The 25,576-nt window shown below is 36.2% G+C and overlaps 1 protein-coding gene and 1 long non-coding RNA gene across 2 annotated transcripts in view; one reads left to right on the top strand and one right to left on the bottom strand.

Annotated features, from left to right (window-relative positions):
* The window catches only part of SLC10A7 (solute carrier family 10 member 7), a 248,647-nt gene that overhangs the window by 184,410 nt on the left and 38,661 nt on the right, over nt 1-25,576 (bottom strand). Inside the window, exons 7-9 of the mRNA XM_029950898.1 lie at nt 15,922-16,061; nt 12,262-12,340; nt 10,508-10,623 (exon numbers count right to left, since the gene is read on the bottom strand). Of these exons, the coding sequence (XP_029806758.1) occupies nt 10,508-10,623; nt 12,262-12,340; nt 15,922-16,061 (335 nt within the window). The remainder of the gene's footprint in view (nt 1-10,507; nt 10,624-12,261; nt 12,341-15,921; nt 16,062-25,576) is intronic.
* On the top strand, nt 480-2,925 carry LOC115292376. The gene is made up of 3 exons (XR_003908958.1): nt 480-513; nt 2,356-2,472; nt 2,909-2,925. It is a non-coding gene; the product is annotated as an uncharacterized LOC115292376 (long non-coding RNA).

The raw sequence follows: 25,576 nt of genomic DNA, 5'->3' as shown, positions 1-25,576 counted from the left end.
CACAGAACTCAGGAAATCAGTTTTATTCACTCCATTACCACTTTATTATGAAAAGGCTATCCAGGAAGACACAGATGAAAGAGACGCACAGAGCATGCCGTGGGGAAAGGGCATGAGGCTTCCCTGCTCTCTCCAGGTGTGACACACGCAGCACCTCCACATGTTCAACAACATGGAAGCTCTCTGAACCGGTCCTTCGGGGTTTTACAGAGGCTCCATTAAAGAGGCATGATTGATTAAATCATTGGTAGTTGCTGACTGAACTCTATCTCCAGCCCCTTTCCCCTCCCCAGAGGTAAGGAAGCAGAACCAAAAATTCCAATCCATTATTCAGCTGTTTGGTTGCCCTTGCAACCAGCCACATCCTTAGGTGACCTTGGGGCATTCCGGAAGTGGCCTCATTAACATAACAAAAGACTCCACGATGGTGGGACTGAGCGAGAGTAAGCAACTGGACAATGTATACTTCAACCCCATGATGGGACGAGGTTCTGTCAATTCTATAGGGGCCAGGTACGTGCCTCAGAGGACTGCCATCACACACTTAATTCATTTTGAGAGAACCAGAATGGCTGGCTTCCTGGGTGAAGGGTCCTCAGCAATAAGAGGCTGCGGAGATATGTTTAGGAGCAGGAGCTGGAAGTACACGCTGAAGAACGCCCTCCCTTAACCCTTAACCCCTCCACCAAAGAGACAGAGCTTGTGGGTGTCCGCCATGACCCGGGGCACTTTGGGCGGGATAACATCAGCACCAGTAAAGTAAGGCTGTCCTTAACCCTGTAATGCATCTGTTCTATTCCCCCTGACTCTAGAGAGGCCCGGAAGTAGGGAGGGCGAGAAAGTAAAACCAAACAAACAAAAAGTGAAACAGACCATGCTCTCTTCTCCACTGGTCCTGCCTCTACTATTGTTATATTTTTATCATATATGTATACACTCATTGAGGAAAAAAGTGCAATGATCTATGTTTTTAAAACAGGTTAGACTTCAGTTGGGAAAGAAAGGAATTTGGAGTTTTAAGCTAGACTGACCTAAATTAAATACCAAAAAGTCAATCCTAATTACTAAATATAAGACTATTTTTGCAACTAAAAGTGATCAGAAAACCATGAGATCTGCCAGGGATGCCATCAAAGGAGAGAAGAGGTGTGGGGAAAAGGAGTATGTAAGATGGCATTTCATGTACACAGTCCTTAAACTCTCACCAACCAATACGGAGATTAAAATAACAACAACATTTTCAATGTAAAGAAAAAAGAGAAGTCAGGCACTAGACACAGGTGAGGCGATGCTACACACTCCAGATGACAGGTGTGTGGCCCGCTCCATGCCCTGTGACTTGGGCCCTGTGACCTGAGCCCTGGGTCCTGGGCCCTGCGCCCCGGGCCTTAGGCCCTGGAAGCAACAAAGAGCACAGCTTCTACCTGCAGAGGGTGACAAGTGGAGCAGAGACACCAGTAGCAAGCAGACAAACAGTTTGGAAAGTCTGGGAAGGACTGCCCCACTGTCACAAGGCACCCTGACAACTTACAAAATCAAGAAAGTAACACAAGGCCTGCTGTATCAAGGTCAGGAACAGAATTGCACTGTCCCTACCATCTGATTCAAGAATCCCAAACTAAAGACTAATTCAAGAAAACAAAAGACAGGGGCACCTGGGTGGCTCAGTCAGTTGAGCGTCCAACTTTAGCTCAGGTCATGATCTCATGGTTCGTGGGTTGGAGCCTCATATCAGGCTCTCTGATGTCAGCACAGAACCTGCTCTGTCCCCCCCCCCCCCCGCCCCACCTCCACTCATTCTCTCTCTCAAAAATGAATAAACATTTATTAAAACAAAACAAAACAAAAGGCAAAACGATCAAAGACCAGTAGAACCCCTGAGGCCTTACAAGAAGCAAACGCAAAACTTCTCTTTGGGGTCACTTCAACAATCCAGAACACAGCAGATTCCCACTAAAACCCAACCCCACCTGAACAGAAGTTTACAATACAAAAATCACAAATGTGAGAAAGCTGAATATGACAACAGCACCATTATAAAGCAGTTAGGAAAGGAGTTAAAACTGAGTATTTCATACTATACTAAGAAAAGAAAATACTACATGAATTAAACACCTAGAACTGGAAAGCAATACTTGAAAACATCTAGCAAAAATGAGACTATCTTTATGCCTTCAAAAAAGGAAACAATTTTTTTTAATAAGACACAAAAAGTACACATGAAAAAGGAAAATCTAGGGTTGCCATGCAATAAAGTTCTGGCCAATGAGATATATATAAATTGATACATGCTTCACGGTGGGGGTTAGGGAGGTTAGTTTCTGGCACTGCCCTCCTTCCGTTCTTCCTGCCTAGAGCGCTGAAGCTAGCTGGCATCCAGGAGAGAAAGGCCAATAGCAGTGCAGAGACAGCCACTGTCATATCATCAAGCCACAGAACAGATGCCAGCAACCCCCACCTCCGGGAACCTTGGTATATGAGAAAATAAGTCTCCGCTTGTTTAGGCTACTTGTGGTCAGATTTTCTATTACGTAACGTCTAACTGATAGAATAATGTTCCTAAATAAGGCAGAAAATAATAAAGGACTAATCAGGCAGATGAGATAAATCAAAAATGCTTCCTCTAAGATATAAGTTTGAATAGGCATAGTCAATTTTATTTAGCATAATATCTCATTCCCTTTGCACATAGCATAACACATTATTGGGAAATAAAAAGGAAAAGAAAACAAAATTGACTACCAATAATGAATCAAAGGGCAGTATTGTCCTGCCCTGGAAAAGTTCCTCAATTATGTGAATTTATATCACTCCAGGCTCTGATTCACAAGAATACAGTATTTTTAATATTTTAATTTTTACTTAAATTTAAATTTTTATTTAATATTCATTTCCTTTCCAAGCACAGGTTCAGCTGAATTCCAGCCTTTGGTCTTTTATTAAACATCTAAACACAAAATATTTTCTTTTTCCTTCTGTTTTGCAAAGTGCTATAAAAATGCTAAACAAAAAAAAAAAAAAGAGGAAGAAGAAGAAAAAAGAATTAGAAAAAGTTCATTCCGTTTGCTTCGCTTTAAAAGTCCATTGTAATTGGCTTTCTGAGAAGCACCGTAGTTGCTGGGGCATCTTAATACTTAGTTACTATTATTCTCATTGTATGTACCTTACAATGAGTAAAGCCAAGTCACACATTTCTATATTACATTTAAGTGTATTGAATGATACCACAGAAAAGTAAGTATCTGGGATATCAATTAAAATATGAGTTTATACACCATGCTCAACCTTAACTGGGCACTCTTCATTTTATTCCACTATTCATGTTACTGCACTAAACATGTACCATTAAAATTCACTATCTTGAGATCACGACCTGAGCCAAAGTCAGATGCTTAACCAACTGAGCCACCCAGGCGCCCCTAAAATTCACTATCTTAACAAGCACTTTAATCTTTTGTTTTAAAAACATTGCAGGAAGGAATGAACATAAGTTCACATAGATGCAAGTTGCTAGTAAATGCACCCCGCTGCTTGTCTCAGAGTAAGCTACATTTCTTCTACAGGTTCATGGCTTGCTACTGATGGAAAAAAAAATATTTAATATCCTTAATCTTGAGGTGAATGGGGGGGTGGCTATTCTTGTTTGTAACTATTCATCTCAATTCAGGCGAGGAAAAAATATATTCAAGTTCCTGTTTCTGGGTGCTAAATTGAATCAGGTGTCCTCTCCTCTTAAGAAAATTAAGTTGCTTTTGTGCAAGAGTGTTTTAATGAGAACAGAGCCCGCCGACAGTGATAAATGGGAATGACACCAGAGAGAGCATGTAAGCAGGACAATATGTGCATGTTACAGTCTTACAGCCTATTTTTCACTGACTATTCTGAATGACTTCGCTGTTTCTTAAGGGGCCTATTAATCTCAAATTTAGTTATTACACAACGTTTATTTGAACATATATTCTGCGGATGATGACAGTTAATAAAGGAAATCTTTCACAAGCTGTATTTTTACATATTGTTCCAACTACAGCTCCCAGTCATCTGATGGTATTGATGGAATAACCCACATTGTGCTGAGGCTTTTAAAAAAAGGCACATATATTCAGATTCCTTTCTAAGCACATGGGGACCCTTAAATAACTGTTAAAATGCATACAAAAAATCCTTCCACAAAATGGTAAAAGTAAAAGGACACCTTAACTGCTCAACAAAAATTATTTAATATGAAAACTGACCCTTCTAAAAAAAAAAAAAAAAGTCAGATACCTTTTAACACTTTTAACGCCTTGGTGTGTAATATGCAATAGTTCTTGCATAGTGACCTAACATTTTTACAATATGCATGGAATATAGGAGGGAAGACAAAATCAATTTTCTTGAGGTGCAAAAAGAATCAAGTACAATAGCTACTTTGATTTTTTTTTTTTGGTATGCTTTTTTGATAAAATACCACATACTTAAAATAGTGGTGATCCTGTATTTCTTCTTTTTGGGTACTATACCTAAAGGATAATGAGGATTACTTTAACATTTTGTAAAAATATATTTATTAGCTCTAATAAAATCACCACCTCAGATTGTGATGACTGCTCCAGGAAAAATTTGTTGCTTTAAGCGTAACTGCTTCCTAATAACACCTAATGATATTAGCAGGAAACATTTATACCAGCTCAAGATTTTTTAACCTACCGCTCATAATTGAGATGAATATAGACCTAATCAAACACTTGCAATTTCATCCTTCTGAAATCTTAGTCTTTGAAGGTATTCAATTTCAGTGAAGTCAGAATTTTCAACTGGTAAGGGCCCTTAGACACTACGAAAATCCCTTTAGAAATGAAGAAATAGAACTCTAGAGAGATAAAAGGATCTTTCCCAAGGTCATGTTGGCTAGTGGCAAAGCCAGACTAGAACTCATCCCCAGACATTCCTTGTACCCTATTACACACAACACTGCCTATTTTACGTATTATTTTAACAGATATTTATAAATATATAATATAAAAAGGCATAAACCAAAACACTAGCAGTAGTTATGCTGGGCTAATAAAATTATGGATTTTCCCCCTTTGTGATTTTCCTTGATTTTCAAGATTTTTGCACTGATTGTACATTTATTAGAAAAAAGCATACAATAAGTGTTATATTATGTACAACAAACATTTTAGAGGTTCTCCCTTTAATCTTTAGGCAAATCTTAGTGCTATGTACACAGTAGGTGTTCAATATCTGACTAAAACTTGAACAAAATTGAAGAGAATATCAAGAAAAAACTACCTAGACTTACTTGTTATATTAACACAGAATGCTTAGGAGCAAACTGTGTATATAATTCAGATTACAACTATTAAATTGAAAATATTATTATTTATTTACTAATAGCTTATTAAGCACTTGTAAATTTCTAAGATGAAGCTGAATAAAACTTACTTAAACTATTCTGTACTACTTGACATTATATCCTTTTTAAAATGTCAATTTCTCAATATCCCTGACGTTTAATTATTGTTCATTTCTTTTGGGTTTCTATGTCCTGCTAAAAAGGAATAAAATAAATGTTCCTTTAATTATTCATTTATCAACACAAATCTATTAGTTTATTACTCTAAGCACTGAGAATACAAAACTAAGTGCCATAGTATCTACTCAGACTATTGGGCAGACATCATAATGGTTATAATACAGTAAGATCAATGGGATCACAGATATGGCGGCACAGAAATTACTACTAAAATTTCCCTTAAAGTGGGCTTTTTCAATACCTCCTAGTGATGAACAAGAAGCACTTTTCTGATCAATTAATGGAAGCCCTACTTAATGCCAACCCATAAACTAAGCTCTCAGCACACCAACAGAGAATCTGGCCAAGAATTCCCTTAACACTTTGTTTAGAAGGGCATCCACAAAACGTAAGTGACAAGCTACGTCGAACCGTCTAATGTTTCTTACAAATTTTAGACTCTAGCTACCTACCTCTGTTATTTCTGCTCTTTTCCGTCCATTAGGTCTGGGAATCGCAGAGCTTCTTAAGAGGGCAATGGATCAATCCCTCAGCAATAACTCTCTCATCAGCTTTTCATTAGCAATAAAACAGCTTTCCTACCGTCTTCTGGGAAATAACTTACCATAGATACACAGAACTGAAATGGACTTTTGCAGGGCACTTTTCCTCAACAAGAACTGTACTGAAATCTGGAACAAAAGGACCCTCCCTATCTTATTCTTAACGTCCTTCGGGTCAGAGATTGCATAATCTCTTTTAAAATTCCAGATTTACAATCTATAGTTTTCACTACTAATCTACATTTTTCACTATCAAGTCCTTTCTTTTTCTGAATTAACTTTTCATTTAAGATCATCTTTTTATGTTAGGTCTCCTGAGAAGACTTAAAATGAGCTGGGTTATTTCTGTTACAAGTCGTATGCTGGTAAATGTTTAGTAACTGGCTCTCAAGATGAGGGGAGGAACATTAGTTTGTAAGATCTGCAGATCTTTGTGCTGTAAATATTCCCAACATGGCCAATTTCAAGCTACAGACATGATGTCAATGAACACCAAGATAGGAAGAAATGGCATAATCCCCAAAGTATAAGAAATGAGAAAAAAGAAGGGCAAGGTATGCACAAAAAAGTACAGGAAGGAAATTAAGTAAAGATATGAGCACATGAATGAAATAAAAACCATAAAGGCAATAGAAATCAATGGAATCAAAAACTGGTTCTTCGAAGGGAAAAAATCAACACAACTGATAAAGCCTTTGAACAGGGATTGGAAAACTTTCAAAAGGATCACAGTTCAATTTCAACCCAACTGGTCTAACACCAAATGAATACTCTGCGACACAATTCTGATGCTAACTCCCAGGAGTTAGCACAGACCCTGCAAGCTCAAAGCTCAGTCCCCCACAAGACTGTCCTCACTTCAGAGGGCAGCTGCACAACAGGAGTCCCCAGGCTACCAGCACTTCTGACCAAGTGGCTATAAATTTAGGGGTTCCCAGGATCCTGGCTGGCTCGATAATTCAATAAAACAGCTCACTGAATTCACTGAAAGTACTATGTTAAGATTACACTTTGATTATAAGCAATACACAAAGAAGGAGGTCTGAGAACTTCTGTGCTCTGTCTCCATGGAGTCAGAGTGAGTCATTCTCCCAGCACATCACCATGTTCACCAACCAGGAGGCATCAGTGGCCATAGTTTTTAATTGGGGTCTCCTTATATAGGAACAGTTGGTTAAATCATTGGCAATTATGATTGAACTCCAGCTCCAGCTCCCTCTCCTTCCCTGGAAGCGACTGGAAGTTCTAGCCCTCTAGTTACCAGCTGGATCTTTTTGACCAGCCCACATCCTAAAGTTGCCTAAGAGCCCCATCAAGGATTGCCCAATTAGCAATAATTAGCATAAGAAAAACATTCCAATCAGTCAGGAATGCCAATGGTTTTTGAAGCACTATGTCAAAAACCTGGGAAAAAGATACACATTTTTATTATGCCACAGCAACATAATAAATTTCAGGCTTTGTAGCCCATATGATCATAAATTATTGACTCTGCTGTCATAGCACAAAAGTAGCCATAGATAATGTTTAAGTGAATGAGCATGGTTGTGTCCCAATAAAACTTTATTTATGGATACTAAAATCTGATTTTCATTTAATTTTCATGTATCATGAAATTTTATTTATTTTTTTTCTACCTGTTTAAAAATGTACAAACCATTCTTAATTCATATACTATACAAAACATGCAGCAAGACTGTTTAGCCTACAAGCCATAGTTTGCACTACAAGAAAAAAGGAGGTAGAACTGACCAATATCTGGAAAGAGGTGACATATCGGGATCCTTCAGATATTTAAAGATGAGAATATTGTGAAGATACTGCTTTATTTCAACACTGAATATCAAGCTGCACTAATCAACAGTGTGGTACTAACTTAAGGACAGATATATAAATCAATGAAACAGAACAGAAAGTCCAGAAATAGATCTATCTTTTGACCTTTTGAAAAGGATGCACAGTAATTTAATGGAGAGAGAATACTCTTTTCAGTAAGTGGTAAGGGACATCTCTAAGCAAAAAACAAAACAAAACAGAATTTTAATCCCTACCTCACACCATATGTAAAACATAAGCTGGAATGGGTCATAGAGCTACATATAGGAGTTAAGTCTATAAAACTTCTAGAAAAGAACATAGAGAAAATCTTTGTGACTTTTAGATTAGGACAGCATTTCTCAGATAGGATACAAAAATGGTAACTTTAAAATTTTAAATGAAAAATTGGACTTCCTCATAATTTAAGACTTCTTTTCTTCAAAGACATTGTTAAGAAAATGAAAAGCAAGCCACAAGTTGGGAGAATATATTTCCAAAAAATATATCCGATAAAAGACTTATATATAGAATACATTCTTTTAAAAATTCTTACAACTAAATAAATAGACAATCCAACAAAAAAGTGAGCAAAAGATTTGAACAGACCCTTCACTAAAGAAGAACTATGGCTGGCAAATCAACAAAAAGATGCTCAGTATCATTAGTTATTAGAGAAATGTAAATTAAAACCATAATAAGATATCACTATATACCTACTACAAGTGTTAAAGTCTTTTTAAAAAACCTGATAGTTCAGTGCTAATGAGGATGTGGACCAAATGCAACTCTCATTTATTGCTGGATGGATCCAAAATGGTATAGCCACTGGGGAAACAGTTTAAGCAGTTCCTTTTATTTACTTTTTTTTTTTTAAGTTTAGTGTTTATTTACTTTTGAGAGAGAGAGAGAGAGAAAGAGAGAGCATTTGCAAGCAGGTTAGGGGCAGAGAGGGAGACACAGAATCCAAAGCAGGCTGTAGGCTCCAGGCTCAGAGCTGTCAGCACAGAGTGTATAGGTGGGGCTCGAACTCATGAGCAGTGAGATCATAACCCCAGTGCAAGTCGGGAGCATAATTGACTGAGCCATCAGGCACCCCTTTAGCAGTTTCTTTTAAAGTTATACCTACACTTAGATATAATCCAGCCACCTGAAATACTGGGTATTTACCCAAAAGACAGACATTGATATGTTCATACAATAACTTGTACTCAAATGTTCAGAACAGCTTTATTTGTAATAGTCCCAAACTGGAAACTACCCAAATGTCCACCAAATGGTGAATGGATAAACATATGATACATCTGTGCAATGGAATACTACTCAATAAAAAAACGTAATGAACTAATGATATAGGAAACAACCTAGATGAATCTCAAAAGCATTACACTAAATAAATGTAGCCAGATATAAAAAACTACATACTATATGATTCCATTAATATAATATTTTGGGAAAGACAAAACTATACAGACAGATCACTGGTTATCAGGGACTGCAGGTAGGAAAAGGGAAAACAGGCATAAAAGAATTTTTTGATGTGATACCAATGCTCTATATGACTTTGTATATATTCTAAAATCGATCATACTACATACTTTAAAAGGGCAAATATTACTGTCTGTAAATTATATATCCATAAACCTATAAATTATATATCCATAAGAATTTTAAAAGTAAACAAAAAAGTAGAAAAATATAACTATATGATATTATGGTTTAATTTTTTTCATATTTACTTGGTTTTGAGATTTACATAGAAAATTTCAAAAAATACATGCCTTTACTTAATAAAAATATAAATTAATTAAAATCACATTACTACTTATTACCTATGAAAACTGAAGCTTCAGAGCTCTGCTTGTAATTTGCAAAACTGTCTTTTAAGTCATTATGTTCAATAATAACATAATGGGTATACTTAAAGACTCTTGAGTTGATGTGACATTCAAAAAAGACATTCTAGGGGCACCTGGGTAGCTCAGTCGTTTGAGCGTCCAGCTTCAGCGCAGGTCATGATCTCATGGTTTGTGGGTTCAAGCCCCGCATCAGGCTCTGTGCTGACAGCTAGTTCAGAGCCTGGAGCCTGCTTCAGATTCTGTATCTCCCTCTCTGACCCTCCCCTGCTCACACTGTCTCTCTGTTTCTCAAACATAATTAAAAAACATTTAAAAAAAGACATTCTTGTTTTATGTTTATTTAAAGATGATACAAGACTTCATGTTAAATAAAATGTTTTAATTTAAAATCATCACAGAGGGTACCTGGGTGGTTCAGTTGGTTAAGAATTCACCTTTGGCTCAGGTCATGATCTCACAGCTCATGAGTTTGAGTCCCATTGTTAGGCTCTGTGCTCACAGCTCAGAGCCTGGAGCCTGCTTCAGAGTCTGTGTCTCCCTTTCTCTCTGTCTCTTCCCTGCTTGCACTCTGTCTCTGTCTCTCAAAAATAAGTAAACTTTAAAAAACTTTTTTTTAATTCATCACAAGGACACCTGTGAAATACTAGAAAAAGTACTGATAATAAAGTCAGGAGACTTGGTTTCAAATCTGGTCACATACTCAGCTATGAAAATGCTTTTAAAAAATCCCCACATTTTCATTTTATAAAATGCAAACAACATCCACTCACAAAATTTTTGTGGGGATTAAATGAGAGCAGATATAAAACCCCTGGGTATAAAATAAGGTCCAGCAAGCCTTCTTTACACAGGTCTTCATTCTCCAAGTCCCTGAAGATTTTAGATCCTACATGGAAACAAGGGACATCATGGCAGGAAAAAGTCCACTAACGAACTTACCATTTCTAAAAGGATTCCCAAGAAGACATTTTCCCTTCCCACATGCACACCCCAACTACTTCACAATGGTATCTATCCCTCTACTTCAGTTTGGTTGGTTGACTCTCACTGCACAGTATTTTAAACACCTGGCAATATAGCACTTGAAACAAAACACAAATAAGTTTGCTAAATATAATTGTGAGTCCTACAGAAGATGCAGGGAAGTCAATGAAATTAGTACAAAGTTAATGACAAGTAAGAAAGAAATTAATGACAGGACAGGTGCTTAAAAGGAGAGTAAATTGGATTTTTTTAAGTTTATTTATTTTTGAGAGACAAGAGAAAGTGAGCAGGGAAGGGGCATAGGGAGAGGGAGAGAGAGAATGTTAAGCAGGCTCCACACTGTCAGCACAGAGCCCAATGTGGGGCTCAAATTCACCATGAGATCCTGGCCTGAGCCTAAAGCAAGAGTTGGTTGCTTAACTGACTGAGTCACCCAGGTGCCCCAAGACTATTTTTGAAATGAGAGCATGTATGAAGATTTACAAAACCTCAACTCTTTTTGCAAATTTGTGTTGCAAAATAAACAGGAGGAAAAGATGAGACACCATGTCATCTTAAATATTTTCTTAGGAAAATTACATTTATCCCCACCTTCCAAAACACTGATTCTTTCTTCCTGCACTCCAAGAATCAGGGAATAGTTATAATATAACCCCCCAAAAAATAATATAACCCAAATTTTATTAAATTTGTTAAATGAATCATAGGTTTATTTCACAATTTATTTCATTTTTTCAAAATGAAAAGCTAAACCTATTTTTAAAAAATACTAGTAAATGTTCATTTTTTTTTTCAAAGTTAATTGAATCATTTACAATTGAATAACACCTACTCTTTTGTTGTTCTAGCTACTCAAATTTTTATGGCGGGCAGAATAGAGCAATTCTTCTTTTATTTTTTACAAAGGCACAGCTGAAGTTAAAAAAAAAGTTTCAAGGTACAGATTCTTCAGAATGTAATTGAAATTTTCTATGAATTAGTTCTATGAAATTTCTATGCAATATTCTATGAATAATAGAGTAATATAGATAGAAGTTGTAGAGCACATCTACCCAGTTTCCTAATTTTACATACAAGGGTTGGACAGAAGCCCAGGGTAGGAACTGACTTGTTCAAGATCACACAGTCTCTGGCAGTGGTGAGACAGGATTCTGAGAGCTTCCAAACGCTCTTCCTTCTCTGGGCCATTAATCTTTATTTGATTCCAATATATTATGTAGATAAGATATATGTGAATATCAAAAATACACGGAGTGGAAATTGTAATAGACACACTCAAACGTAAAACACTAGTCAGCAAGCAGTGAAGCACTAAATCGACTTCAAATTTTTATTAAGGTTATCCTTCTGTTGGTGATTGAAGGTATATTAGCTTAGTGGGCCATGCAATAGCTGTAGCACCACAACTAATGGACTGCCAAGAGATGATTTAATAAAGAGGCCCAGCTGAACAATGGTGTATAAGTAACTCTGACAACCTGAGGCTTTCTTCTGGTCAAACGTTTTATATCTGTAAGTGACTTTCTCTAAAAAAAATTACCTGAGAAGATACTCTCAGAAGGTTTCACTGTAATAACAGCAGCCCAAACATTCTTATAGAAGTTCAGATTCTCCAAGATCTTAAGACGTGATTAAAAAAAAAAAGTTTAAAGGTCTTGTCCCCAGATCCATCCACAGGCACCATTTATAACATGGTTAGAGGTCTAGTTAAACAACACATTCAGCAACTACAGTGCGTATTTCTTTTGGTTGAAGTAAAATAAAGAAACAGAGCAACTTATTAAATGTTTCCATCAAGATTTTAGTCCAAAATATGAGTAAATATTGGGCAGTGGGGGGGGGATAAAATTAAAAGATTTATTAAATACACATTTGTGTAAAATATTATGTGGAATCTTCATCTTTACAACATGGACTGACTTGCACTGAGAAGAGTACACAAAAGTAAATGAGCAGAGATTTGTAAAAATGACAATCCCAATGACCGATGAGAGTTCAGGGAAAAGATGCCTCTACATCCTTTATAGCCGCCTTGCTGGGAGTATTGTAGTAAGCAGCAAGGCCTTACAGATGTCCGTACACACCCCTGGGCCCAGCAATTCCATTTTTAAAAACCAATCTAAGAAAATAATGCAGATCCAAGAAAAGGTCTAGCTAAAAGACTCTTCATCAGAACATGACTTTTTAATAGCCAAAATTAGCCAGGACGGAAAGAAAACCTTGGGCATCCACACATGAGAACAGCAAATAGTCTGCAGAAATGTTGTTGTAGGACACCATGGAGACATGATCATGATGCATTGCTAAGTGGGCAAATAGGATTACAAAACAATATGCATTATATGATCCCATTTTATTAAACGTACGTGTAAACAAAAATGTCTAGAAGATACACATAAAAGTATCAATATGGTTATCTGACCAGTGGGATTACGATATTTCTTTATTTTGTTTCCTTACATTTTCTAGATTACTAGCCATATAGTGCCTTTGCAATAAAAAAATTAAGATATTAAAAAATTTTAAACAATACAAGAACATAATGTTTGCTAGTCACTCTGTAATGTATGTTACTAGGAGATGTCTCACACAGTAAATGTAGGACAGTGAATGGATGGTAAGCCTTTTTCTTGATAAGTCATTGGTCAAAAACTGTTTATGTGATCATGTAAACCTAACCCAAAGAAAAAAGTCACTTCATTGAGAATAACAGTAATTTTATGTTATTAGAAAAAGCACTCATGACAGCCATCATCAAAGCAGTCATTTTAGGAAAATTAAATTGCAAATAAATGAAGATATTTATGTGGCATGATTTTAGGTTGCAGCAAGATGGATGCGGATTTACATATTTAAAGCCACAGTGTCTTGGGTATAAACATAGCTTTCTTTTCCTTTTAAAAAAAGAGTTTATTATTTGCTCACTAAAAAAATGTACTCCCTTAATTACTCCTTACATTAGCACAGATAAAGTCTGAAAAACTCATTCTAGATGTAAAGACAGATTCATGATTCATTTTTTTTTAGGATGCTTGCTTCTTACGAAACAAAGACAGAGCTTCCCATCAGAATTTCAAACATTTCTTACTAAGAACATTTTAAAAGACTCTGAAGTTTGTTTCTTAAAAAATTATGTTTATGGAGTCCAATAAAATATTAGGCAGCCAGCATGTGTAATTAACACACACATGCATGCGTGCACCCTGTTTTGTGCACCACATTCCTGGAATGACTCATTCAAAACAGGTTTATGAAGTAATTTTTCCTCTTCTAGATACATGTAAAAACAAGGAAATTACTTAAAGAGAAATAATACTATTGCATTAAAAACTGTGTTTAGATCCCTTAAAAGGGATTCTTGATTTACAATGTATTCCCAGAAAAACTTAAAAAAAAAAACAAAGCAGCATGTTATCATTTCAGTAGCCTTTTGAAAAATTGTTTTCAGATTCAACATCAAATAATTAATTTAAACGCTTTATGCTCCCAATCACTGAGAGATATGACCGCTTAAATACTTTTTTAAGACTATACATCTCAAGTTTTAGTATTCTTTAGAAATTAGGAAAAAATAAGGCATTTGTTTTTCTTCTAATGCTACTCTATACTTACATTAATACAGTGAAGTTATCATAGAAACACACTGCTTAAATATGAACTGTCTGTGCACAAAGTGCCTCCTCCATAATTATACCTAAAACACCCCCTTGGCCAGCACCTCCTAAGGAAGATAGACACATGGAAAACAGCTGGCGTGAAAGATCTCTCTTGCTACTACCTTCCCATTTTCTACAGTTCGTAAGGATTTCTGTTCAACTGAAGTCTTGATCAGACACCAAGTGAGCTACCGTCTACTGGAAAACTCTTTAAGAATATAAATGAGAAGCTTACTGAAGCCAGTCCTACTTCTCTAACCACAATTAGCTTAAATTCTAGATCCAGGTTGTGAACATAGTCTTAAGATGTCACTTCCTCCTCTTCTCTTCTATGTATCCCTCATCTTTCTAGTCTTATAGTTGAAAGAGGTTTACATTTTTTAGAAAAAAAAATATGAATGCTTTTAAAAAATGTATTCCCTTAACTACTCCTTACATCTACTTTCTAATCCCCAACTCACTTAATTAAATTCAGCGTGAATTTAAATTGCAATTAACATCTTTTGAGGGATTACATGTTCTAATCACAATTATGCAGTGAATATTTGAAACACATACATTTTGTTATATTATCTGAAATGCAAATTGGAGTCAAAAAGATGTTTAATAAAAATGTATAGTACTGAAGACTTTATTACGAAACCTAAGGGACTAGAAATGAGATTAAAAAGAGTAAAAGCAGTGATACAAGTACAAAAACAAATTGCTTCACCTCCAAAACCCTTGGAAATGGCCCCACTTTGCTTTTGCTTAACCTAGCTCATCACAGTTTAAAAACTCCCCTCTAAGAAGTGTTATTAACCAAACTGAATTTCATTTTTTCCCCCAAGTTTAGTAGCTCACAGGGTCTTAAAGGAGAGATGATGCATGAAATTCTACAGGAGCAAGAGGTAAAAACTGTTTTTCCGACCCAAGAATTTATAATAAAGCGATTTAACTTCTTTTACTTTCCTTTTCCATCAAAATAGCATTTTATAAGCAGAAGATTTTAAAAAAGCTGATATTTGTTAAGCATCTTCTACACCAGACAACAGGTGTTACTTCACTTAATTCCTAAAATAACCCCATGAGGTAAATATTATTTCATTGTAGGAATGTGAAAAACAAGGCTCAGAGAAAGTAAGTGATTGAGAGAAATAAGATGAAATGAATCAGTGGTGAAATCAGGACCCTTAAGCCCACACTCTTATAAAAGGACAGTGTCATAAATGTGAGACCAAAGGAGGAAAGCTTAGCGACACCTCGGTGGCTCAGTCAGTTAAGTGTCTGATTCTTGGTCTCCTCTTGGGTTATGGTCTCCTGGTTCATGGGTTTGGGCCCTGCTTCAGGCTCCATGCCGACAGTGCGGAGCCTGCTTGGGATTCTCTCCCTCCCTCCCTCTGTGTCTGCCTCTCCCCTGCTGTGTTGTTTGGATCTCTCTCAAAAAAGAAGGGAAAAAAAAGGAGGAAAGCTTAGGACAAAGCACCTGTCTTCAATTGTCTCTTTAACTATAATCCTCTCAAATAGGCTGCTGGGATTTCAGTGGCCCAAGAAGACACTTTCACCTCTGGTGTGAGCTTGACTAGATGGCTCCAAGAAGTTTCATTCTTGGGGCTTTCAGAGCTCTTTCTGCAAATCCATGGGCTTGCTAAAAGCCGGACTGACTTCACTATCTTTTCAATCAGTGTCTGGTGGTCAGAACAGGCTTTAACATGAAGCAAAGATCTGGTTTATTAATTTATGCCCTGCTTCCTTCTGGTACCTTTCCTTTAAAAAAAAAAAGCATAATTGGCATATAACATTATATTAGTTTCAGGTGTACAAAATATTGATTCGATATTTGTATACATCACAAAACCACATTAAGTCTAATTACCATCTGTCATCATACAAAGTTACAAAAGTGTTTTTTCTTGGGATGAGAACTTTTAAGATCTACTCTCCTAAAAACTTGCAAATAGGCAATACAGTATTATTGACTTTGGTCACCATGCTGTATGTTACAGCCCCATGACTTATTTTCAGTTGACCCTTATACAAGATGGGTTTTAATGATATGGTCCACTTATCTGTGGATTTTTTTTTCAATGAATATACCAGAAAAATTTTTGGAAATTTGCAACAGTTTGAAAAAGTCACAGATGAAATACTGAAAAAGTTAAGAAAAAGTTAGGTACTATTGTGAGAATACAGTTTATAATAGTGGAACATACAAAATATGTGTTAATCAACTATTTGTGTTATCAGTAAGGCTTCCACTCAATGGTAGGCTATTGGTGACACTTTTAGGGAGTCAAAAGTTATACACAGATTTCTGACTGTACTGGGGTCAGTGCTACTAACATCCATATTGTATAAAGGTCAACTGTATTTTATAACTGCAAATAACTTTAACATCCTAGCTTCAGGGTCTATTTATGCACTTACTAGAGTGTTAGCTCCAAAATTAGGTTTAGCTTTAAGGAAACTAATGCAAATTTAGGTTCTGTCTTTCATGCCCTTAAACTGTTAGCTTTCCGCTAACTATTCACTACTCATACCATTTTTGCTACCAAACTTTACTAGTAAAAGGACTAGTTATGCTGGCTCTTACTTTTTCCTTTGACATTGTCATCATGAGATAATCCCAAGTTATTAAGCTGCCTACCCATTCAATCTTGAAAAACAGGGTTAAAAAAAACGTTAGCATGGTTTTTCTCTTATTTATCCATGATCCGTCCTCCTAGACTTAGATGACATAATTACACCTAATGAGACACAACCTCCTACACAAGAATAGATAAGGACACAACCCAAAGATTGGAGGGAGGCAATTGGGAAAAGGAAAGCTATGTCTCAATATCTATAGCTTACCACTTAAAACAGCCATAAGATATGTAGGCACTAGAGGGCGATAGATTTAGCTTCTATTGGTCTGAATCCAGCTCCACAGAGAGGACATTGAACAACTTTAGGCATATTAAGCCTCCGGTTCCTTGCCTCAAAAATGGTTGTAATATTAATATATACTTATAAGCATTTGTGAGAATTGAATGAGATAATTTATATAAAGCACTAGTACAGTAAGTACTTAGTAAATACATCTATTATTAACAGTATCATCAATATTATCAAATTACTAAGTGGTGAGAACTATTAATCAATGACTTGCCAAATTAGGGACCCAAATAGAGACAAAATTTCTGGAGAATTTGGAAAAATGGAGACAAATAACCATTTTAAAGTGGGAAGAAGAGAAAGGATGGATATGGGGATATAAGGCAAGCCTTTTAAAAAAATGCTGTCTTTATTTTTTATAATATAATTCACTATGATTTTAGAATCATAACCGTTTATGCAGAATTCTTTGTTAATATTCAGAGATTCATTAGACCTAAGGAAAAAGTCAACAAAAGTTTTTTGTTTTTCATTTGTTACCATCTTTGGGGGAAAAGTCTGAAAAAAGACTGGGGTAGGGGGTCAAACCTTTACAGAGGAATGAGTCCTCACAATTCTAGTTAAGATAAGGGTTTGGAATAAAAAATAATTTAGGGTGTTTCTAAAGTTTCCTGAAAAGCAAAGGGTGAATGTGGAAAACAACTAGAGGAAGAATGTAGTCATTGGAGAGGCTAAGCTTCTAAAAGGACAGAAACCAACAACCCCTCTGGCAAAACATTGGCTTCTTTCCTATGAAGCACACCTCCACCCAGTCAGCATGTCTCCAAGTCTGGCCTTTCTTGTGTCTCTGACAGAATAACAATGTGGGAAGGGTATGAAGAGGCGTGATGGGTTAGTGGAGGTGGGAAGGGGTCAGGAGAGAAAGAAGTTATCATTGTGTCAGAGAGGTTGGAAAGGTAATTCCGTCAGCAGCTTCACAAAACTGCCAAAGGGACACAGGGTAATACTTCCTTAAGAGCAGTACTAAGTAAAGTTCAGAGAAAACAAGGTACACGGGGATCCAGGGACTTACATCTGAGTATTATCAAATTATTATTATACTACGTTATTACGTTAACCCAATTATTCAGTCAATGAGCATTTGATGAATTCCTACTGTGTTTGAGGACTGGGTTGTTTTTCTACTTCTTTTTTTTTTTTTTTTTTAAGTAAGGTATGACTTCTGTTCTCAATAACATTCAGCCTATAAGGAACTATAGGATGTGTTAAATCCAAAGCTATTTTAAAGAAAACCAGGCATTGGACAAATGTTTATTTAAGACAAATAGACTACATATATATTCTTCAAAGTGGACTTCCTTTAAAACAGAGTTTACTATTTACTCTTTGACGGACTCCTTTGTGTGTGCAATAAGCTATATTTGGGGCAGATGCAGAACTGTATTCTGACAAGAGACAGTGAAGCAGCCTGCACTGTTGGTTGGTAAAGAAGAAGGACATCTAAAAAAGGCATACTCCTTTGAGTATTCTCTACCTATTTCATGGTCTTACTGATTCTCTAATGCCTTTCCTTCACAGTCTTCAATTTAACAACTTGCTCAAACTTAAGGCATTATTTAAAATTTCATTATTAAGCAATGTACTTGACTGGAGCTCCTCTTGAAATGTTCCTAGATATATATCAGATTCTGAGATTTTATATAATGTACACATCATATATAGCCAGATATATATATAAATATGTATATATTCATGTGTTTACATATATATTCATGCACATATAGAAATATGCACACATATCTACATACCCCTCCAACACACCATATATGTAACCAACTAAATGGGTAATATGAAGATACGGTATAAAAGAATTTTGCTATAACTACAAAGAATTGCTTAGACAGAACTGGTGCTTTCTCCTTGGATTCTGTAAATGTAATCACTTTTCAGAAAGGAGTCTCTTTTCTCATACAGCACAAAGTATCTACCTCAAACTTTAACAAAGTTTTCAATGTGGTATTAAAATGATTAGTGGATCATTTTTGAATCATGTGAATTCTTTTCACGAGATACACGGTGACCATCCTACTAGCTTATGGGTCCTACCTTATACCCAACTTTCTACACTTTGCTGACCTTATGAATGTCCCTGAAGTTCCTCCTTTCAAATCTGCAAAGCATTACTTAATGCAGGCTGGTCTGTTGATAGGAAACATGCATAGACACTAATCCACAATACCGATCATTTCTCAATCCCTTAGTGTGTTAGGCATTGTCCATACATCATCTTTACATATATCTTCTCATCTAGTAAGTATAGTGCCAAGTAAAAAAAACCCACAAAATATATTTAAAATAATTCCCAACCATATACTGCCATTTTTAATTAGTTTAAACAAACTGTTAGACACAGTTACATATATAGGAATACTTGTAAACTTTTCCAAATTTAGACATCTACTAAAAATATTTCCAGAAGCTGTCTAGAATATCAGCCAAGTAGATTTTCTTTTCCGTTTAATTTTGTTTTAGCATTGATAAAACTAATTGTTTAAGAACATATCCTAACATTATGTTTTTGTGTCAAATTCCGGTTGAAGCAAAAGTCATTCCCATTTGCCGAGGTTTGGTAAAAAAAAAATGTAGAGGAAAAGACAGAATCTTCAATCCATTGAAAGTATACAACCATACATATTAAAATAATAGTCTAATAACTGAAATTTATAATTGTTATAACAGCAACTAAGTATCATATTATGGTGAGCATTTATGAATACAGACCTTACATCAACAAATGATTTATATTCATTGTCTCCACATTTAAAATTCATATTACACCCATTTTACAGCTGAGGTGGATAAGAGGTAGGGTGATTTATCCAACATGAGATGGCTATTAGTTAGTAGAGCCAGAATTTGTCCAGGTGCACGGACACGAAAGCCCACACTCTCTTCACTATGTTATGATGTCAACGTTAAAAAACTCAGCCGGAAACCAAATGCTACTGCAATTTGAACCACCATTCATACTAAACTCATAGGCCCAAGAAAATACCTTCTACCCCACCCAACCATCTCCTCACCTCCATCCCTACCCACTCCCAAAAAATAGGCTTATGCAGTTTTCCAGAGCTGTAACAAAAATATAGAAAAATAAAAGTGATGGCAATATATAACATAAATCCTTCAGCACCCTAAGACAGAACTTTCCTGTAAAGAAGAGTGGAGTAAGTGAAGGACAAGTATTAAAGAGTAATGAAGGTGCAAAAAAAAAAAAAATGCACCACTGTCAGCACCCCACCTGGGTTCCAGTGGGTTAGAGCATCTCGTCGAAAACAAATCAGCCTAAGTGCCTGTTTTGGAAAACGTTGCCATGCACTATATGGCAGTGTTAGGAAGGAAAGCAAGCCCAGAAATTAATTAAGAAATGGGTGGTTTTATAGAGTGCTGTGAGAAAAAAGAACTTTCTAATAAACTTTCTCTCTATAGAGTGAAATCTTCCTACAGATTTCCTTCCCTCATTTACATATCTGTACAGGCCTATTCTTTTTTTTTTTCTCCCCTCGAAGCCCCTTTGCCCTTTCAATCATGAAGCATATTACTCCACTGTCAGTGCAAAGCAGTTCCTAACAACAGGGAACCCAGCTGGGATAGGAAGAGGGCAGCAGGCTCATGCATTAACATAATAATCCAACTGTGTTCCCATAGGCCCTTAGGGCAGACAGCATATTAGGTAGGCCTCCTGTGCAGACCCCGGTGGAAGCTGCCTGATCACCTGCCTATCAACCGGTGGCAGCTACAGCGGCTCCATAGCACCAGCTCCTGCCAAGGGGTGGTGCCCAATTACCTTACTACAAAAGACAGAAATCCATTTTTCTATGTCTGTTTAATGTACTCAATGCATTTCCTTATTTACGACTTGAATCTACCTGTCTGCGTTTGCAGGGGGATTGACTTATCGCCTTTTAACTTTTGAAAGTCTGGTTGTCTAAAGGCCATATCGCTGCAGTAGGCAGGAAATGAGATTGAAAACCAAATTTCAAATACCAAAACTCAGGTTGGTAAAGCTAACTGCTTGGTCATCAGCTGTCTAAAGCATTTTTTTTCATCGATACAGAGGACTAGAGGTGCAGGGAAGATCTAAATGGCTGCCATCACTATTTCTCAAGGGGACAAAGGTCGGGTCACAAAGACCAGTGTGTTTGTGAAATGTAGGGTTTTTATATTCGAATCTAAGCATGTTCTAAGGTTCCTTCAAAGCATAAGCCTTTGTGTGCAATGATCCACTCATGGAAAGTGTGTGAGTTGCTACAATCAGCTGAAAGAGTAGAGAATCACAACAGATATGGCAAAATGATTTTTTAATCTCAAATTATCACTGAAAACATCAAAAACAGAGCTGGCCAATGTGTATGCTTTTTACTGTTTGCATTTATTTTAATTCTGCTCAGTTCCTAGAGTCTTTGGTTTACTCTATGTATAGTTTTCTTTCCAAGCCACAAAATCTATCAAATAAGGAAAAGCCAAGGGGTATATTCCACTAAAAAGATATGTATATATTACCCAAGATCATCTTTAAAACATCATAAAGAGATGTTTGAAATTATAATTCACTTCTGTGAATTAAACACAGTGGTCTCATTCCTTGATAAAATTTCCGCTTAAAAAGGTTACAAAGAAAAGGCATAATTTGACATTTAGGGGGGGAAAGTATTTTTTGAAATATTCCAAATAATACTGTCTAAAAGAGCACAAGGTTGGGGTGTCTGGATAGCTCAGTTGATTAAGCACTGGACTTCAGCTCAGGTCATGATCTCATGGTTCGTGGGTTTGAGCCCTGCCTTGGGCTCTGTGCTGACAGCTCAGAGCCTGGAGCCTGCTTCAACTTCTGTGTCTCCCTCTCTCTCTCTGCCCCTCTCTCACTCCCTCCCTTTCTCTCTCTCCCTCAAATATAAATAAACATTCAAAAAATATATTAAAGAGCATGAAGCTACCAATTTGGCTAGGGAAACATTTTCTACTCATCAAATATTTCTTTAGAAAAAATGAGATTCTAGAAATATTTTGTGTTTTGGTTTTTTAATGGCTATTTTAATAAAAAATGAATCTTCCAGTCAAACAAAAGTACATTTATCTAACATTTCTATGAATTTTAAATGTTAGGAAACTAATACTATTAGTTAAGCCAACCAACCTGATATGCTTCATGTGCACTCTAATTATTAAGTAAAAATTAAGTATCAAGAACCATATCTGCCCATGGCACTGGCTCTCACTGCCAAAGTTACCTCTGTTAACTGAGCCCTAACAGTCTGTGCATTAGGTTAAAAGAGGATGGTGACCATTCAGCAACCCGTCAGTTCTTTGGTTAACTTCCATACATACCAGACAGGGTTTTATTCAAGGTAAATGCCCTCATCATGAACAAATGTTTGCTCTTTACCAAACAACCAAGGGGGAAATTCAAATAAAAGAGAAAAAAAAAAAAAAACCTAATTTTTCTTCCTGTGATTCAATCCTGAGCTGTTTAATGGCCTCTAAATAATATGCTATCATATACGTTGATGGAAGAGAAAATACAAAATACTGAACTCAATAATAAATATTAATGCTCCTGTATGTGTTAAACAGCAAAATTATATACATCCCATTCTTGATCTTTTGGGGATTCCAGAGGCTCTTTATTTTTCATAAATTCTTACATTTGGACAAAATGTAATGCATCTTCCAACTCATTAAATACAGAAACTTGATTTTTGATTAAAAAACAATAAACAACAGCCATGTAGTGACAGGATAAATGGTAGCCTAGACTTTACCATTTTAATTCCTTCAAGGGGGATGCTTCCATTCCTCCAGGGTTAACAAAAGGAAAGTGTTTCTATAAAATAGAAATCTCGCTTTTCCATTAGTAAGAACTTGACTTTAACTTAAATGGTAACTCATATGGCTAGAATAACTTAGTCTTTGAAGGAGAAAGAAATGAGGGACATTATTGTGGTATCATTTCTAGCATAAGCAATTCAATTTGGGATGAGGTTAAAATTAAAAAAAACAAAAAGTACACATAAATGAAGGAATGTGTTATTTTAAATGTAAGTGGGAATAAATAGAGATAGAAAATGGCGTGGAAGAATCCACAGTTACGTTTAAGTATGATAAACCAATTTTTAAATCTGCCCCCAGCCCTCCCCACAGTAGTATTTTTAGGCTGTATGTTCTTGTATTTGAAATACACCACATCTTCAATTTGATTCCGCTAGTGAATTCCCTACCCTCCAGAGAATTACCAAGAAAGGACCCTCTTGTCCCCATGGAGAACTACTTGATTCTTAAGGACTTTATCTACCCAGTTCAATCTGGTAGTATAGATACGGCTTCAGAAATGGTCCGCAGCTGGTATATTTTGACATTTCTGCCACGGATAAGATTAAGTATGAAATATCAAAATTACACGTTAAAATAGATGCCATTTTACTCTGTTTCTTCCTGAAGAGCCCTTCAGCTGTTGAGGCACATACCTTTTTCCCCAGGCAAGATCCCCGGGCTAAAAAACTAAGCCTCATATCTTCAGGAAACCCAGCTTCCCAAACATTATTGTGAGGTAGCTGATTATCTATTGGCTGTCATTTCATTCTATATTTAATCATGTAAATCTTACTTGAAAAAGGAAAAATACTCCACTTAAAACACTTCTTTTCTCCCAACTGCTCATGTTGGATACAATCAATGACAATGCTTAATTTTCTATTACTTCTTTTAAAAATACTGTCCTTTATTTTAACCATAGAGTTAGAAGTCACACGTTTTCAAGATCATTTTTGTACTCAAAACATAACTTTTCTTTGAGAATTGCCCTCTTGAGCAGTGTGCTACCCTTCATTTACCACTGGGGAGAGGCCCCCCAGCTGCTAAGATCTAATCCTATCACTTTGCAGCCTCAGACTCTCAGGCAACTTAGTGCCAAAGATCGCCATCTGAAACAGCGACAGATGTGCAAGGGTTATTTCCACAAACCTCAGGTGAGGATAAATGTTACTTTAAAAGCAAAGAAATTTAGGAAACAAGTGAAAAAGGCAAATAATTAAGTAGCTCTTAAGATCTTTCAAACCATCGCAGATTAAAAAGGAATGTTTAAGACTGTACGCTTAACCTCAAAGCTTTTAAAATTAAGAGAAATTAAAATGCATATTGAATCATCACAGGCTAACAAAGCCAACTTGATTTATATTGCAAGCATTTTTATTTAGCACATAATTCTATCACAAAAAGTTTATAGATTATTACCTCAATACCCACTCAAGTACTAAATCATTACACATTATTAAAACAATTTTAAAAAGAGAGCTTAATTGTCTGTTCTTACAACTTTGCTCTTATTTCAAATCAGAACCCATTCCAGAAGACTATAGGTGGACTGCTGAAACACAACTAAGAATTAAAAGATGAAGAATAGAGAAACAAAATATGACAGGGTAGAGGAGGAGGTCATATACAAAGAAATCTATGATTAAGGAAGGTAGAGTGAATAAATAAAAAGCAGGAACTAGAAAACTAACACTCTTCACATCCTTAGGTTCGATAATGCTTATTTTTTCAAACATAATTCAACATTTCTCTGTACACAGTGTTGAGGGAGAGATGCCCCCAAATGATGATACTCACAGTAATGGTCCATAAAGTAAATGGGAGAGAAAGAAGGGATGGGATGGGAAAGAGCACCAATAGCCAATGAAGTAATTCAAGATGAATACATTAACGGGTTAGTGACCAGCAATATTGGTAACTTCTGAAAGATATATATATTAAATTTAAAAAAAAAAGGAGTTAACATTTGGTCTTCTCATTAGCAAATCCCTATTTTAAACGTGTATACATACACAACCATGTGTGTCTTGGTGGGGGGGGGGGGTAAGGGGAGGAAGTGAGGAGTTCCTTGAAAGGAGGAAACAAGAACAGCCCCCTGACCCACAACTGAATGGAATGCTCCTTTCATCTTCGGACCTTAGGCCTGGAACTATGACTCTCAGATCAAATCCTGCTATATAACCAACTCCAAGGAACTGACAATAATATTGTGATACTGGGAAGTGTTCTGTTACTCTGAATACTACTTGTTTAAAGTAAGCTAGTAACAGGAGCCTACACGTGTTTATGGCACAACAGTCATAACGGAACTCAACTTGTACTCAGAATAGGAAAGGAAATAATTCGACTCCTTGGTGATAATAAATGGCACTGTTGATAAGCAGTAAGAAAAACACAGGTGTAAGGAGTGAAAACACAGATCACCCTTTGTCACTAAAGCAACACAAATTCTCCTCTTAAAAAAAATACAGTTGT

The sequence above is a fragment of the Suricata suricatta genome, chromosome 1 (genome assembly GCF_006229205.1).
Source record: "Suricata suricatta isolate VVHF042 chromosome 1, meerkat_22Aug2017_6uvM2_HiC, whole genome shotgun sequence".
NCBI classification, from domain to species: domain Eukaryota; kingdom Metazoa; phylum Chordata; class Mammalia; order Carnivora; family Herpestidae; genus Suricata; species Suricata suricatta.
This window is presented reverse-complemented; position numbering and strand designations above follow the sequence as displayed.